We start from the raw sequence: 14,985 nt of genomic DNA on the forward strand, positions 1-14,985 counted from the left end.
TGTTGGCCAGGCTGGTCTCAAACTCCCGACCTCAAGTGATCCACCCACTTCGGCCTCCCAAAGTGCTGGAATTACAGGCGTGAGCCACTGCGCCTGGCCAGGTGCTTTACTTTAAACAGGTCTTCTTTAATAAATGATGGAGCCAGCAGTACCCCCACACCGCCCCACCTTTTTAAAAAATGTATTAACAAAACATTTCTGCATCATCTCTTTTGTCTCTTTCTGTCTCCCTCTTTGATTTAGAAAGATTGTTCTGCAGTATGTGAAAAGTAGATTGGAGGAGTCTGAAATTGGGGGACAGAAAAGTTAGCTTGAAAAACCCATTGCAGTAATCCAGGGCAAGAGATTTTGCTGGTCTGGACAGAGCTGAGCCAATAGGATGGAGAGGGTAATCAGAAGTAGAGCCAGCAGGCTTTTGTGTGAAGTGCACAGTAAAGGAGGGCCTAGGGTGACTCTGGAGTTTCTGAAACACCTATCTGGGAGATGATGGTGCTGCTCACGAAGACGTGGAACACAAAAGGAATGTGAGGCTGCTCTAGGAGATCTGAGTGGTGGGGCCCAGAGTGCATTTAGATATAGGAGTCTAGTACTTTCTAGAAAGGGCTAGGCTAGTAATTTGGAAGTCATTGGCACATAGATAGTAATTGGAGTGAATATGATTACCCCATAAGGAGAAATGAATAATGCAAAGAGAGCCTAGGAAAAAACTCTGAGGAACCCAAATCCATACGGGAAAGGCAGAGGGGAGAGACTGCAGGGAAGACTGAAGAAGGAGACAGAACATGTGTGTGGGCATCTGTGCAGCTGAGGCAGGGAAATGTGTGTGGAGGATTTTCTGGGTCAGTATTCATGACCAATCATCAGGTAAAGATGACTATACTTCCCCAAATCTCATTGAAATGGTTGAAGAGGTTTTTTTGTTTTTTGGTTTGTTTTTTCCTAAAGAGATGAGATCTCAATGTGTTGCCTAGGCTGGTCTTGAACTCTTGGGCTTGGGCTCAAGTGATCATTTAGCCTCAGCCTCCCAAGTAGCTGGAACTATAGCTGCACACCCCCACATCCTGCTAGGTTTTCAAAATTGAAAAGGAATTCATAGTCTAGATTCTGGGAAATCAGAACGGTGGATCAGAACAGTGAGGATTATCTGATTAGGGAAGATAGGAATGCAGCAGATCTGAAGCAGACGTACAGTGCATCCTTTGAACAAAGTTGTGGAGCAGGATAGGAGGTGGTAATGAGGAAAGGATATGGTTTTCATCAGTTTTCCAGAGTCTGCTGATGTATTCCTGTAGAAGGTACCACCAGTTGTTTGGGAGAGAGCAGCCCTACGTCTGCCTCAACCAGAGATACTTCTCCACTTACACTCTTCCTAAGAGTTCAGTTGAACAGAAGATGTGCAGCCGAAAGGTTGGAAAAACATTGAAGTGGATAATATCTAAGTTCTCCTTTCACTTGCGAGGCTAGTCTAAGTTTTCTAATCATGAATGTTTAGTAAGAATTATATCACCATGTGGCTTTAGCTCACCAAGTGATATTTAAAAGCATTCTTCCATTAAATACCTGCTATTTTAAAAGGTTTATTAGCTATTTATACACAAACTTGTTAGCCAAGAGCTATATTTTTATGGAAGAGTCTTGTTACCTTTCACTGACATTGTTATCAGGGTCTTACTTCTGTTAAAAGGAATAATTTAAACAAGCTCATGAGTACTGTAGAAAATATGGCAGACATTCATATTGAGCAAGCACTTTCTGGTCCTTGGAAAGTGCAGTATAGTCAGCCACAGGCTTCAGTTTGAAAGTCTTTTAAGAGTTAGAAACTTCTGAATGTGGATAACTGCTTCTTGTTTGATTTTTCTCTAATCGTGAAATATTTCAGACATACCAAAAACTTGTGTGAGTCATGATACACATACCCACGTACTTACCACCCAATTTTTAAAAAATGAAGATTTGGACACATTAGATTCATATTTGAACCATTATAGAGAGAGATGACTCCCATTCACTCTCTGATTCCTTTTGCCATCTTCCCAACTTCTCTTCTGAATTTGGTATTTTATCATTTAATTGCATTTCCATATATCCTGAAACAATCGATAGTGTTTTTGCATATTTTAAAACTATGTAATTCATCTTTATAAATCCTTTTGAAACTTGCTTTTTACCTCAATATTATGTTTTAAAAATTATGATGATTGGCCGGGCGCGGTGGCTCACGCCTGTAATCTCAGCACTTTGGGAGGCCGAGGCGGGTAGATCACGAGGTCAGGAGATCGAGACCACCCTGGCTAACATGGTGAAACCCCGTCTCTACTAAAAATACAAAAAAAAAAAAAATTAGCCAGGCATGGTGGTGGGCGCCTGTAGTCCCAGCTACTCGGGAGGCTGAGGCAGGAGAATGGTGTGAACCCGGGAGGCGGAGCTTGCAGTGAGCCGAGATCACACCACTGCACTCCAGCCTGGGGGACTGATCAAGACTCCGTCTCAAAAAAAGAAAAAAATTATGATGATTATGTTAATACATGTAGCTCTGGCTCAATCTAACTAACTGCCATGTGGTATTATCTTATATGATTATACCATGTTGTGGTAATTTTTTTCTCCCAAGTGTATTTTTGAAACAAATAGAGGATGAGCAATCTACAGAGTTGGCATCAGCATCACTCTGCGGTTCTCTTGGAGAAGAGTGCCCGAGGAAGGTGCAGGGCACTAGCCCAGAAGCACAGATAGAGACTAGCATGGGGAAGAACTCAGGAAAAGGAGGGAAATGGAGAGAGCCATCAGACAGGGTAGTAAGTGTAGGAGTCAAAGTGTGCTCAGTATTAGAGGAAGCAGATCTAGGGTGTTCAAGGTGTTCAAGGCAGATTTGGGATGAATCTCACTAACATCTTCTAGTCATAGCATCACTCTTTTTTTTTTTTTTTTTGGAGACAGAGTCTCACTCTGTTGCTCAGGCTGGAGTGGTGGAGTGGTACAATCTTGGCTCACTGCAACCTCGGTGTCCTGGGTTCAAGTAATTCTCCTGTCTCAGCCTCCCCAGTAGCTGAGATTACAGATGTGTGCCACCACGCCAGGTTAATTTTTGTATTTTTTATTAGAGATGGGGTTTCACCATGTTGGCCACCATGGTCTCAAACTCCTGACCTCAAATGGTCTGCCTGTCTTGGCCTCCCAAAGTGCTGAGATTACAGGCGTGAGCCACTGCACCCAGCTCATAGCATCACTCTTAATCTGGAAGTTGATGTGCCCCTGCTAGGCCATGGATATGTAAAAATGATCATTTAATTGCTCTGTGCATCTGTCTTCAAGTTTTACAGTGGTCAGGTATGGATCACTCCTCGTTTGCTTGCCTCCTCCTGCTCTTGCTCTGTGTGGGCACCTCCAGTAGGACCTGTCTGATTGTTTGTGTAAATCTAGGAACATTGACTTAAGCTTACTCCTCCCATGGTAAGTCAAGGAAGCACGTGCCCTTTTTCCTAATAGAATTATCAAAACTAAAGATTTATACGTATATATTTTTAGCCAGGCATGGTGGCTCACGCCTGTAATCCTAGCACTTTGGGAGGCTGCGGCAGGTGGATCAAGACCAGCCTGGGCAACATGGTGAAACCTTGTCTCTACTAAAAATACAAAAATTAGCTGGGCGTGGTGGCAGGTGCCTGTAATCCCAGCTACTTGGGAGGCTGCGACAGGAGAATTGCTTGAACCCAGGAGGGGCAGGTTGCAGTGAGCCGAGATTGCGCCACTGCACTCCATCCTGGGTGACAGGGTGAGACTCTGCCTAAAATAAAAAAAAAAGATTTGTGTGTGTGTGTGTGTGTGTATTTCTTTTTTTTTTTTTTTGAGTCAGAGTCTTGTCCTGTTGCCCAGGCTGGAGTACAGTGCCATGATCTCGGCTCACTGCAACCTCCGCCTCCCTGGTTCAAGTGATTCTCCTGCTCAGCCTCCTGAGTAGCTGGGATTACAGGCACGCATCATCACACCCAGCTAATTTTTTTGTTTTTTTTTTTTTTTGGTAGAGACGGGGTTTTGCCATGTTGGCCAGGCTGGTCACGAATTCCTGACCTCAGGTGATCCACCCGCCTTGGCCTCCCAAAGTGTTGGGATACAGGCGTGAGCCACCATGCCCGGCCATCTTTCACATTTGGATGCGTAATTCACCTGGAATTTAATTTTATGCGTGGTGTGAGGGAAGAGTGATTTCATTTCTATTGCAGTTGGGTAATCAGTTGACTCAGAACATTTGGAAGAGGCTGTCTTTTCCCCTGCTGCTTTGGACTGATTTCTGCTGTGTTGTTCTACTTGTTTATCTCAGCACCTGCTCTATTCTGTCTTCGTGTTTGGTAAAGTCTGCCCTTTTAATTTTATTTTGTTTTTCAAGCTTGATTTAGCTAATCTTGGCCCTATACTATATATAGGGAAATATATAGTATTTCCCTATATACTTGGAATCAGCTTGTCAATTTCTATGCACAAAACTTTCAAGAATTTTTTTTTTTTTTTTGAGAGGGAGTTTCGCTCTTGTTGCCCAGGCTGGAGTGCAATGGTGCAATCTCGGCTCACAGCAACCTCCGCCTCCTGGGTTCAAGCCATTCTCCTGCCTCAGCCTCCCGAGTAGCTGGGATTACAGGCATGTGCCACCATGCTTGGCTAATTTTGTATTTTTAGTAGAGATAGGGTTTCTCCACGTTGGTCAGGCTGGTCTCGAACTCCGGACCTCAGGTGCTGCACCCGCCTCGGCCTCCCAAAGTGCTGGGATTGCAGGCATGAGCCACCACGCCCGGCAAAACTTTCAAGAATTACTCAGGCTGACTCTTGTGATCCACGTGGAGAGAAATTACACTTTACGGTATTGAGTCTTCAGATTCATGAACGTGGTATATCCTTTCATTTCTTTAGGTCTTTAATTTATCTCAGTAATGTTTTTATAACTTTTTTAGTTTCTGGGTAGTGGTCTTACACACCTTTCATTAAATTTATTCCTGGATTTGAGATAAGTATTTTTCAGTCCTAGAATTTATGTTTTTTTTTTTTTTTAATTCACAATCCTGCTTTTTAATTCCCTAAACATATTGATTATAGTTATTCTAAAGTTCCATTTTGTATAGCTATTATTGTTTCTTATGGATTTTAGTCATAGCTTCTTGCTGCCATATGTGCCTAATTATTTCTGATCAAATGCCAGACATTGTCTATATAGTGATCATTTGTGACCACAAAGGGCTTACTTTTGCATCTGGTAGGTAGATAGGTTGGGAGTACATGCAATCCAAGATCACTTTAATCTATATAGAGAGAAAGTGATTTGAAACTGGCTCCAGTCCTTATGAGTGCTTCTCTATTTTTAGTTCATACCCAAGGTGTAGTCCTTCTGAGTCCCAACAAATAACCTGGGATGCTTTCCAGGGCACCTCGTCCGTGATGAGCTCCTGCCTCTCTGAGTCTGTCCAAGTTCCACTCAGTTCAGCTACTTGGTGATTACTTGTTGACTTCACTTGGCCCTCAGTTCTTCACTTCTGTAATGTCTTCATATTTAAAGACAAATTTTAATGCGATCTTTTTAGTTGTTCCCATTGGAAGAGTTGGTCTGAGTGCTATAATTTTGTCAGTGCCATAAATGGAGTTCCTATGTGTGTGTATGTATTCAGTTTAATGAACATATTTTTCATATTTTATTAAAAACTTTGAGATAAAATAAAATATTTACTAAACATTTAAAAAGTCCGCTTTTAATTACAAATGAATGAGACAATGGACATTCAAACATTACTGTGGAAGCATATCTATACTCTTCAGTGTTAAGCATAATAATTTGCTTATTTTTTTTTTTAAGGTCTCATTCTGCTATTCAAGCTGGAGTGCAGTGGTGCGATCATAGCTCACCGCAACCTTGAACTCCTGGGCTCAAGCAGTCTTCCCACTTCAGCCTCCCTAGTAGCTAGGATTATAGACATGTGCCACCACAGCCAGCCAATTGTTTTTTTTTTCTTTTTTTGTAGAGACAGGGTCTCTTTATGTTGCCCAAGGTGGCCTCTAACTCTTGGGCTCAAGCAGTCCTCCCACCTTGGCCTCCCAAAGTGCTGGGATTACAGATGTGAGCCACCGTGCTTCGCTGCAGAAACAATTTAAATTGCAGTCAGCTTAGGCTCTACTTTTGTGTATTAGATCTGTGTATTTAAGACCCCTGTGTTTGGAAACTTTAAGACTTGGCAAGTGAAATCTCTACATGCTTATATTAAGTATAAGAACGACTGTTACCAGTGAATGGTGCCACCATGCAAAATATTACCCTTCACAGATTTTCTTCACCTTTTGTTCTCTGTCATGAGCTTGGAGACTGCCTATATTTTTTTTGTGGCATCTGTTTTCAAGTTTTGTTATGGTCAGGTATTGTATTAGTCTGTTCTTATGCTGCTAATAAAGACATAACCGAGACTCGGTAATTTATAAAGGAAAGAGGTTTAATGGACACACAGTTCCACATGGCTGGGGAGGCCTCACAATCGTGGCAGAAGATGAAGAAAGCAAAGGGACGTCCTACGTGGTGGCAGGCAAGAGGGTGTGTGCAGGGGAACTGTCCTTTTATAAAACCATCAGATCTTGTGAGACTTACTCACTATCCGGAGAACAGCATGGGGAAAAACCTGCCCCCGTGATTCAGTTACCTCCCACTGGGTCCCTCCCATGACACGTGGGGATTATTACAATTCAAGGTGAGATTTGAGTGGGGAGGGCACAGAGCCAGACCATATCAGGTATGGATCGTCCCTCATTTTATTGTTTCCTCCTCCTCTGTGTCGGCACCTCCAGTAGGACCTGTCTAGTCCAGTGGCAGCTGTGGGCTTTCCCAGCTGCCATGGCACAGAGACCTTGCCTTGGGATCCTGGGTAAGCTTGTGTGGCCCAAGTTGGGACCTAGTGGACTCTTTGGACCCCTTTGGCAGCAAGGGAAAGGCCAACACCTTTCCAAAGGAATAAACACTGGCAGCTGTGTCCAGCTCACTTGGGTCCAAGGTCTCTGGTGTGTATCTGATTTCTGGTTGGTGCCCACCTTGGAGGCGGTAAAAGTGACCTGACCAAAGGCAGACTGTACTGTACTGGATTGGAACCTGCCAGGCCCTTGGGGCTCCCAGCCACTGTGTCATGCCCTGTTGGGGTGCTTCTTCCTTAGCCACACTTGGTCCATTGTGGAGTCACCCAGCTGCTAACTGCCTGAAGTACTTCTTTGTCACACACTCCTTTCAGACCCTGGGAAGCTGATTTGCTTGAGTCCAGAAGTTGGAGGCTGCAGTAAGCTATGCCACTGCACTCCAGCCTAGGTGGCAGAGCGAGACCCTGACTCTAAAACATAATAAAAGACCAAAAAAGAAAAAGAACAGCACCCTCATCCCCAAACACTCCTCATATTATCCCTTTGCAGTCTCCCGGTCCCGGTCCCCCAGCTGATCTGTTCCCTATCCTTATGGGTTTATCTTTTCAGAAATGTCATATAAATGGAATCATATAGCATGTAACCTTTCGAGAATGGCTTTTTTCTCTCAGTGTAATGTATTTTGAAATTTATTCACACTTTTGCAAGTATCAATAGTCTGTTCCTCTTTATTGCTGAGTAGTTTTCCATAGTATGGTTACGTCACAGTCTCTTTATCCATTAACTTGACATCTGGGTTGTTTCTAGTTTTTTGGTGATTAAGAATAAAGTGGCTATAAACAATTGTGTACAGGTTTTTATGTGAACACAAGTTTTTACTTCTCTAGGGTAGATATTCAAGTGGAATTGCTGGGTCATCTGGTGAGTGTTTGCTTTACTGTATAAAGAACTTCCACACTGTTTTCCAGAGTGGCCCATCAGCAATATATGAGTTTCTATTGCTTCTCAGTCCTTGTCAGCACTTGACATTGTCAGTATTTTTAAAGCTTTAGCTGTTTGAATAGGCATATAGTGGTATCTCATTATGGTTTTGTGTTTCCTAACAGAAGGAAAATGATAACAGCGGAAATCAGTGAAACTGAAAGCAGAAAAAACAATAGGAAAAAATCAGTGGGGCCGGGCGCAGTGGCTCACGCCTGTAATCCCAGCACTTTGGGAGGCTGAGACGGGTGGATCACTTGAGGTCAGGAGTTCTAGACCAGCCTGGCTAACATGGTGAAACCCCATCTCTACTAAAAATACAAAAATTAGCCAGGCATGGTGGCGCATGCCTGTAATCCCAGCTACTCCGGAGGCTGAGGCAGGAGAATCGCTTGAACCCAGTAGGCAGAGGTTGCAGTGAGCCAGTTGCGCCACTGCATTCCATCCTGGGTGACAGAGCAAAACTCCATCTGAAAAAAACAAAAACAAAAACAAAAAACAGTAGAACCAATACCTGGTTCTTTGAAAAGATAATAAATTTGATAAACCTCTAACAAGACCGACAGTGAAAAAATACCAATTACCAAAGACACAAATTACCAGTCAGGAATGAAAGAGGCCAGTCTCTATAGAGTGCCCAGACATTAAAGCATGATAAGGGAGTACTATGAACATCTGTATCCATATCTGGTTATATGCCCAGTAGATGTTTCGGGCAACGATGGACCGCATGTACAACAGTGGCTCCATGACATCACGATAAAGCTAACAATTCTTACCACCCAGTGACCTGGTGGCCATTGTAACAACACATTACTCACGTGTGTGTGGTGATGCTGGTGCCAACACACCTACTGTGCTGCCATCTCAAAGATCCAATCCATGTGATTATGTACTGTACATAGTACTTGGTAATAATGAACGTTACTGGTTTATGTATTTACTGTACATTTTATTGTTATTTTAGAGTATATTCCTATTATATTTTAAAAATGTTAACTGTCAAACAGCCTCAGGCAGACCCTTCAGGAGCTATTTGAGAAGAAGGCTTTGTAATTATAGGAAGTGTCAGCTTCCATGCATGTTATCACCCTTGTGCACTACTCATCCTTGTTCCTGTGACCTGAAGGGATAGTTGAGTGCTTTTGAGAATAGGTTTTTAGAAATTGTGTTGCCGAGTGAAGGACTTGGTGATATTAATAGGGATTTGGCATCTGTGATCCTAAGTGAGATTCTTCTGCAGCAGTGGAGTTCAGCCAGAGCCATATTTCGTACCTCTGTGATGCAGATTAATTGCCTCTCCTACACACATGCACATTTGAAAATTACTGCCTTCTAAACCTTAAAAAGTTGTGCACAAGTTGAAATTTAATAAGTGAAATTTTATAGTTATATCCTGAACCTGATGAGGATTGTCACTGCAGCACTGAGCATGTTGGTGTGGGCGGTGGTTGGCTCTGGACCTGGGAGTGTCCAGTGATGGAGTGAGGGGGTGAACAAGGATGATGTACTTCCAAGGGATACCTGGGTCAGTGCAGTGGATCAGGTGTGCTCATTGCATTGAGGAAGGGTTGGTTTTAAAAATGGAAGGCTTAGGGAAGAAAATAGTGATTTATAATATAATGCCATTCAGGTCAATTAAAAAATACGCAGACACAAAGCAACATGCATTCTGCAGAATATATTCTAAAAGACACTATAAAAAAGTTTCTAAAAGACACTATAGAAAGAAGCTATAAGAAAATATGTCTAAAAGACACTAAATGCAAAAAAAAAGTCTGAAGAGATGGAACACAGTGGGGACACAGGGAATAAATAAATGGAAGGACAGGCAGATAAGCATGAGAGGCTTGGGAGGAGCCAAGTGAGCTCTTAAAGCAGAGGCTCTGTGCAGAGGGCAGGGCTTGGGCGCAGTGCAGGGTAGAGTAGGTGGGGAGGTTGTGGTAGGCTGGTCTGGACCAGAGCAGCTGCTTGGCCCACAGGCCGTGGCTCAGGCTCTTCTTCTGTAGGATGGCATATTAATGCCTACCCACAGGCTTCCACTGAGGCTTAGCTTAGATGTCAGATATTCAACGGTGTCAGTCTGTTCACACAACAAATCCTACAATAAAAAATTCATCTAAAGGAAATACTCGGTTATGTACTCAATAAATGACATCAGCCCCTTCTGATTCACAGCAGCCTTACCGCTTTGCTTGTTTGTTTTGAGAGAAGGGAGGTCTTACAAAACACTAAAAACTCTACCATGTTCACCCAGAGGACAAGCTAATCATGAGAATTGTAATATATATTTCTGGTCTAAATAAAGTCTTCACATCACACATCCACTGTTAGAACTTCCACGTATGTGTAGGAAACCAAATAGTGTGCTTACGTTAAGAAGTGTTTTCATGATGATGCATTTCCTACCTCATTCCTGCGTGGTTTAATTTGTTTTCAGGCTATTTTTCCTTATGATAATTTACTGGAACAGCCGTCCCTTTTCCTCCTTTCCCAAGGACACCCCTTGGCCTGGGAGGGCTTGTGTCCCATGGGTCCCTTATTGCAATACTTGTGAAACATGAACCTGCACAGGAATTACTGGAGGATCTTGATAAAGTGTGGATTTGGATTCTGTCAGTTTGAGATATGGCCTTAGAGTTTGCATTTTTGGCAAGCTCCCAGGGGATGGTGATCACAATTTTTAAAATTTGAAGTGTTATTTACACACAGTAAAATTCACCCTTACTCTTCTATAGTGGTACAGATTTTTGACAAATGCATATGCTCATGTAACCACCACTACACTCCCAACGTAGAACAGTTTCACCACCCTCAAAATTCTCTTGTCTCTTCCTCAATCCCAGCCCCTGGCAACCACTATCTGTATCTGACTCAATGGTTGTATCTTTTCCAGAATGTCATAAAAGTTGAGTATTCAGTAGACTTTTGAGTCTGGCTTCTTTCACTCAGCAGCATGCATGTGAGATCTATCCAAATTGCTGTGTGTATCAGTAGTTTGTTCCTTTTTTACTGCTGAGTGGTATTCCATTTTATGGGTCCATTGTAGTTTATTTGTCCAAATACTTCGTGGAAGGACATTAGTGTTTCCAGTTTTTCAATCATAAATTGATGTTTAATTTTAAAATTTTGGAATTGTAGAAGAAATGTAATTCTTTTTTCCATTGTTGTTTTAGGCGACATCACTCAAAAAGGATATGAAAAGAAAAGGGCAAAGCTGCTTGCACGTTATATACCGCTTATTCAAGGTAAGGTCAATACACTCAGGTGTTACATAGCAATTATATTGTTTCATAACATTTGATTTTTAAATTGTTTTTAGAGTTTAACATTTGTTAGCAATGTTAACCAAGTTTAAACACTGATATATGTTGATTATTGATTGAGACAGGGTCTCACTGTGTTGCCCAGGCTGGTCTTGAAAAATATGCCTCTAATATTAAATAATAAAATCCAAAGACATAGATTATAATTTAAAGCTCTGGCTTGATACAGATCTCAGATCTCATTCCCAAAGAGGATTTATTTTATTTTTATGATTATGAACAGCCTGGCACAATTCTTACTAGGGCTAGAGCATCTATTGTAGAGATGTCGGTTCTTCCCACATTAGATTGATTTGTAGATTCAGTGCATTCATCATTTCAATAGGTTTTTGTGTGTGTGTGTGTAACTTAACAAGTTAGTTCTAAAATGTATATCCAAGTATAAAAGGTCAAGAGACCCAAAATATTTTCAAAAAAAGAATAAGGTGAGAGGATTGGCCCAACTAGGATATGAAGAGTTATTATTAAAGCCGTTGTCACTAAGACAGACTGGACAGCTCAGACAAATGCATACGTGTGTGGACTTTGCACATGCGAGTGGTGGTGTAGCAGGCATGGTGCTGGCATAGTGCTTTATCCATATATAAAACACATGACATTGGAGACAAAAATTGGTTCCAGATGTATTAGGCCTAAATGTGAAAGGTCTTTAAAGCCTTTAGAAAATCTTATAGGAAAATTGTTACCATCTCAAGATAGGAAGGATTTTTTGATGTCACTAAAGGTACCAAAAAGCAGGAACCATAAAGGAAAGGATTGATTAATTGGACCACATTAAAATTAAGAACTTCTTTTTTTCAAACGTCATCATAAAGAGATTGCAAAGACAAACTACAGAGTGTGAGAAGATAGTTGTAACACAAAGAAGAAATAGTATCCAGAGACCAGGTGCGGTGGCTCACGCCTGTAATCCCAGCACTTTGGGTGGCTGAGGCGGGGGGATCATGAGGTCAGGAGTTCAAGACCAGCCTGGCCAACATAGTGAAGCCTGTCTCTACTAAAAATACAAAAATTAGCCGGACATGGTGGCGCGTACCTGTAGTCCCAGCTGCTCGGGAGGCTGAGGCAGGAGAATCACTTGAACCTGGGAGGTGGAGGTTGCAGTGAGCCGAGATTGTGCCACTGCACTCCAGCCTGGGCGACAGAGTGAGACTTCATCTCAAAAAAAAAAAAAAAAAAAAGAACTAGTATCCAGAATGTACCGAGCAGTGCTGTCCAGTAGAACTTCTTGCAGTAACGGACATGTTCTCTGACTGCATTGTCCAGTATATGAAACACCAGCCATGTATGACGATTGCGCATAAGAGACAATGTCTTACTCTGTTGCTCAGGCTGGTGCACAGTGGTGTGATCATAGCTCCCTGCAGTCTCAAACTCCTGGGTTTAAGCAGTCCTCTTGCTTCAGCCTCCTGAGTACATGGGATTACAGGTGTGCACCACCACGCCCAGCTTACTGATTGGGATGAGGGTCTCGCTATGTTGCCCAGACTGGTCTTGAACTTCTGACCTCAAGCGAGTTTTCTGCCTCAGCCTTCCAAAGTGCTGGGATTACAGGTGTGAGCCACCACACCTTCCCTTAATTTAATTAGTTTAAACTTAATAGCCAGAAAGTCTCCCAACATGATAAGAAAAAGTCTAGTAGAAAAATGGATGAAGATTCAAATAGGTTATTTCGTAAGAGGAAATCCAGATAGCCAATGAGCAAATGAAAAGATGTTTAACCTCACTAGTAATCAGAGAAATGCACATTGTAAGCACAGCCATCTATCCTGTTGGAGAGGATTCAATTAGTAGGATGCAGGCAGCTAGTATTACGTAGTAAAGTTGAAGAGGTGCAGCAGTTCTTCAGGTACATATTTGCCCTAGAGAAACTCCTATTTGTTTGCACCTTATTCTCTTGTACAAAAATGTTCATTATATCTGTAAACTGCCAAGAACTCAAATACCCATCCACAGAATTCATACAGCGGAAAGCTAAAGACCTGCATGCATCAGCAAGAATGAATCTTGTAAACATTGTGGGGATGAAGGAAGCAATTACAAAGGCATATAGCCAATACAAGCTTAAAAAAAGATGCCAAACCGAGCTGTTAATATTTAGAGAGCTGGTGTAGTGAGTCCAGAAAGAGAAGGAGATGGTTTTCACAGAAGCCAGCACACCATTTCCTCATGGAAGTTAGATTGGAGAGGGCCACAGGGACCCCTAAGGCACTGAGTGTTTTATTTCATAACCTATGTGGTGGTTACATTGATTGTTTCTTAATAATATTCTTAAACTATATACATGCTTTATATCGCCTGTATTGGTATGATATATTTTATAACAGATCAACAACAACAAGAAGATTGATGAGGCTCTTTATATGCTGATATTTATTCACCCAAAATAAAAACAAACTCAGAGTAAAATTGGGATTGAAGGAAACTATTAAAATATCTTTAAAGCCCATTTGTCCAAAATCACCAGCAATCATCAAACTAAACAATCAGATACTGTAGCCATTTCCATTCCAAATGGGTAAACAGAAATGCTGGCCATGCCCATTCTTATTACACATTATTTGGGTGGTCACAGCTGATGCAGTGCGATGGAAAACAAAGCAGAATAAATAAATATTAGAGAACAAAAGATAATCATCTTTAAATATAGGTGATATTATTTTATACCTCAAAAACTCATGTGACTGCTCATGTAACTATTAGTGATTTTGGTTTGATATGAAGATAGAAGGCAAATATGCGGCTTTTCTCTAGCAATATTTCTGTTTTCAAATATGAAAAAATCTTATTCATAATGAAAACAAACTGTCAAATGCTTATTAATGCATTTGGTAAGAAAGACAGAACCTATGTTAGGATCGTAAAATCTATTTGAAAGAGATAACCAAGACCCTAATATATGAAGAAACATACCAGTTTCCTAACTGGAAAGACTTAATACATCCTATAAAACTGGCAGATCCCAAGTTAATGTGTGAACATAGTGTAGTCCAGTCTGAATACCAGGCCTCAGATTTTCCTAAACCTAGGATTGGAAATGACCCATTAGAAGAGGCAAAGTTCTGAGAGTAACCCATCAATTTTTGAAAAAGAACACTGGTGATAAAGGACTGGCATTTGAGATACTAAACCTGATTGTGTATGCTTTATCGTCACAACAGGAGGATGTCAGTGTACAGAGTGCACGACCCAGTCAGTGGAAGAGAAGCAGTCCAGAAGTGATTTGAGAGGATATGAAGGAGGAAGGATTAATTTAATACTGGTACTATCCTTCTGCAGGCAAGAACCCTCTTCCTCCTCCCCACCATTAGTGAACATAAACTTCAGAATAATTAAAGTTCTAAATATGTTTTTAATTATAAAAACATACAATTCTGGAGACTATTTGAACACCCTTTGAGTAGGAATTGTCTTCACAGGCAAGATAGGAGACCTGGGAGCTAGAACAGAAAAGATGGACAGGTGTGATAGGCTCCCTAGAAATGAGAACATTTCAGAATGATTGAGCTGCTACTCGCCAGGCCACATCTCTGTATGTGTACACAGTTCAGGGTGTCCACAGCAGACAAGGAGTGAGGCTTCCTGGTCTTTTAGTGAGGGTCTTTAGTTGGGTAAAGTAACAAATCCAAAGGAGAGGAAATGTGGATGGGCAATAAATATTAAATTGTGTTCAACCTCAGTGGTAGATATGGAAATGCAAATTAAAGGGCACCATTTTTCTCTTATCACATTGGCAAAATTCTAGAACTTTTTATAACATCTAGTGCTGACAGAGAGTGGAGAAATGGCACTTTTCATACATTGC

General features: G+C 41.5%; 1 protein-coding gene across 8 annotated transcripts in view; it reads left to right on the forward strand.

Annotated features, from left to right (window-relative positions):
- DIP2A (disco interacting protein 2 homolog A) overlaps window positions 1-14,985 on the forward strand; it is a 114,385-nt gene that overhangs the window by 16,458 nt on the left and 82,942 nt on the right. For all 8 annotated transcript variants that reach the window (XR_008517363.2, XM_054542717.2, XM_054542721.2 and 5 more), the window contains exon 2: window positions 11,031-11,102. Coding sequence is in view for 7 of the 8 variants with exons in the window: in XM_054542717.2 (XP_054398692.2) it covers window positions 11,031-11,102 (72 nt within the window). In the remaining variant the exon portion in view is untranslated. The remainder of the gene's footprint in view (window positions 1-11,030; window positions 11,103-14,985) is intronic.

This window comes from Pongo abelii, chromosome 22 (genome assembly GCF_028885655.2).
Source record: "Pongo abelii isolate AG06213 chromosome 22, NHGRI_mPonAbe1-v2.0_pri, whole genome shotgun sequence".
NCBI classification, from domain to species: Eukaryota; Metazoa; Chordata; class Mammalia; order Primates; family Hominidae; genus Pongo; species Pongo abelii.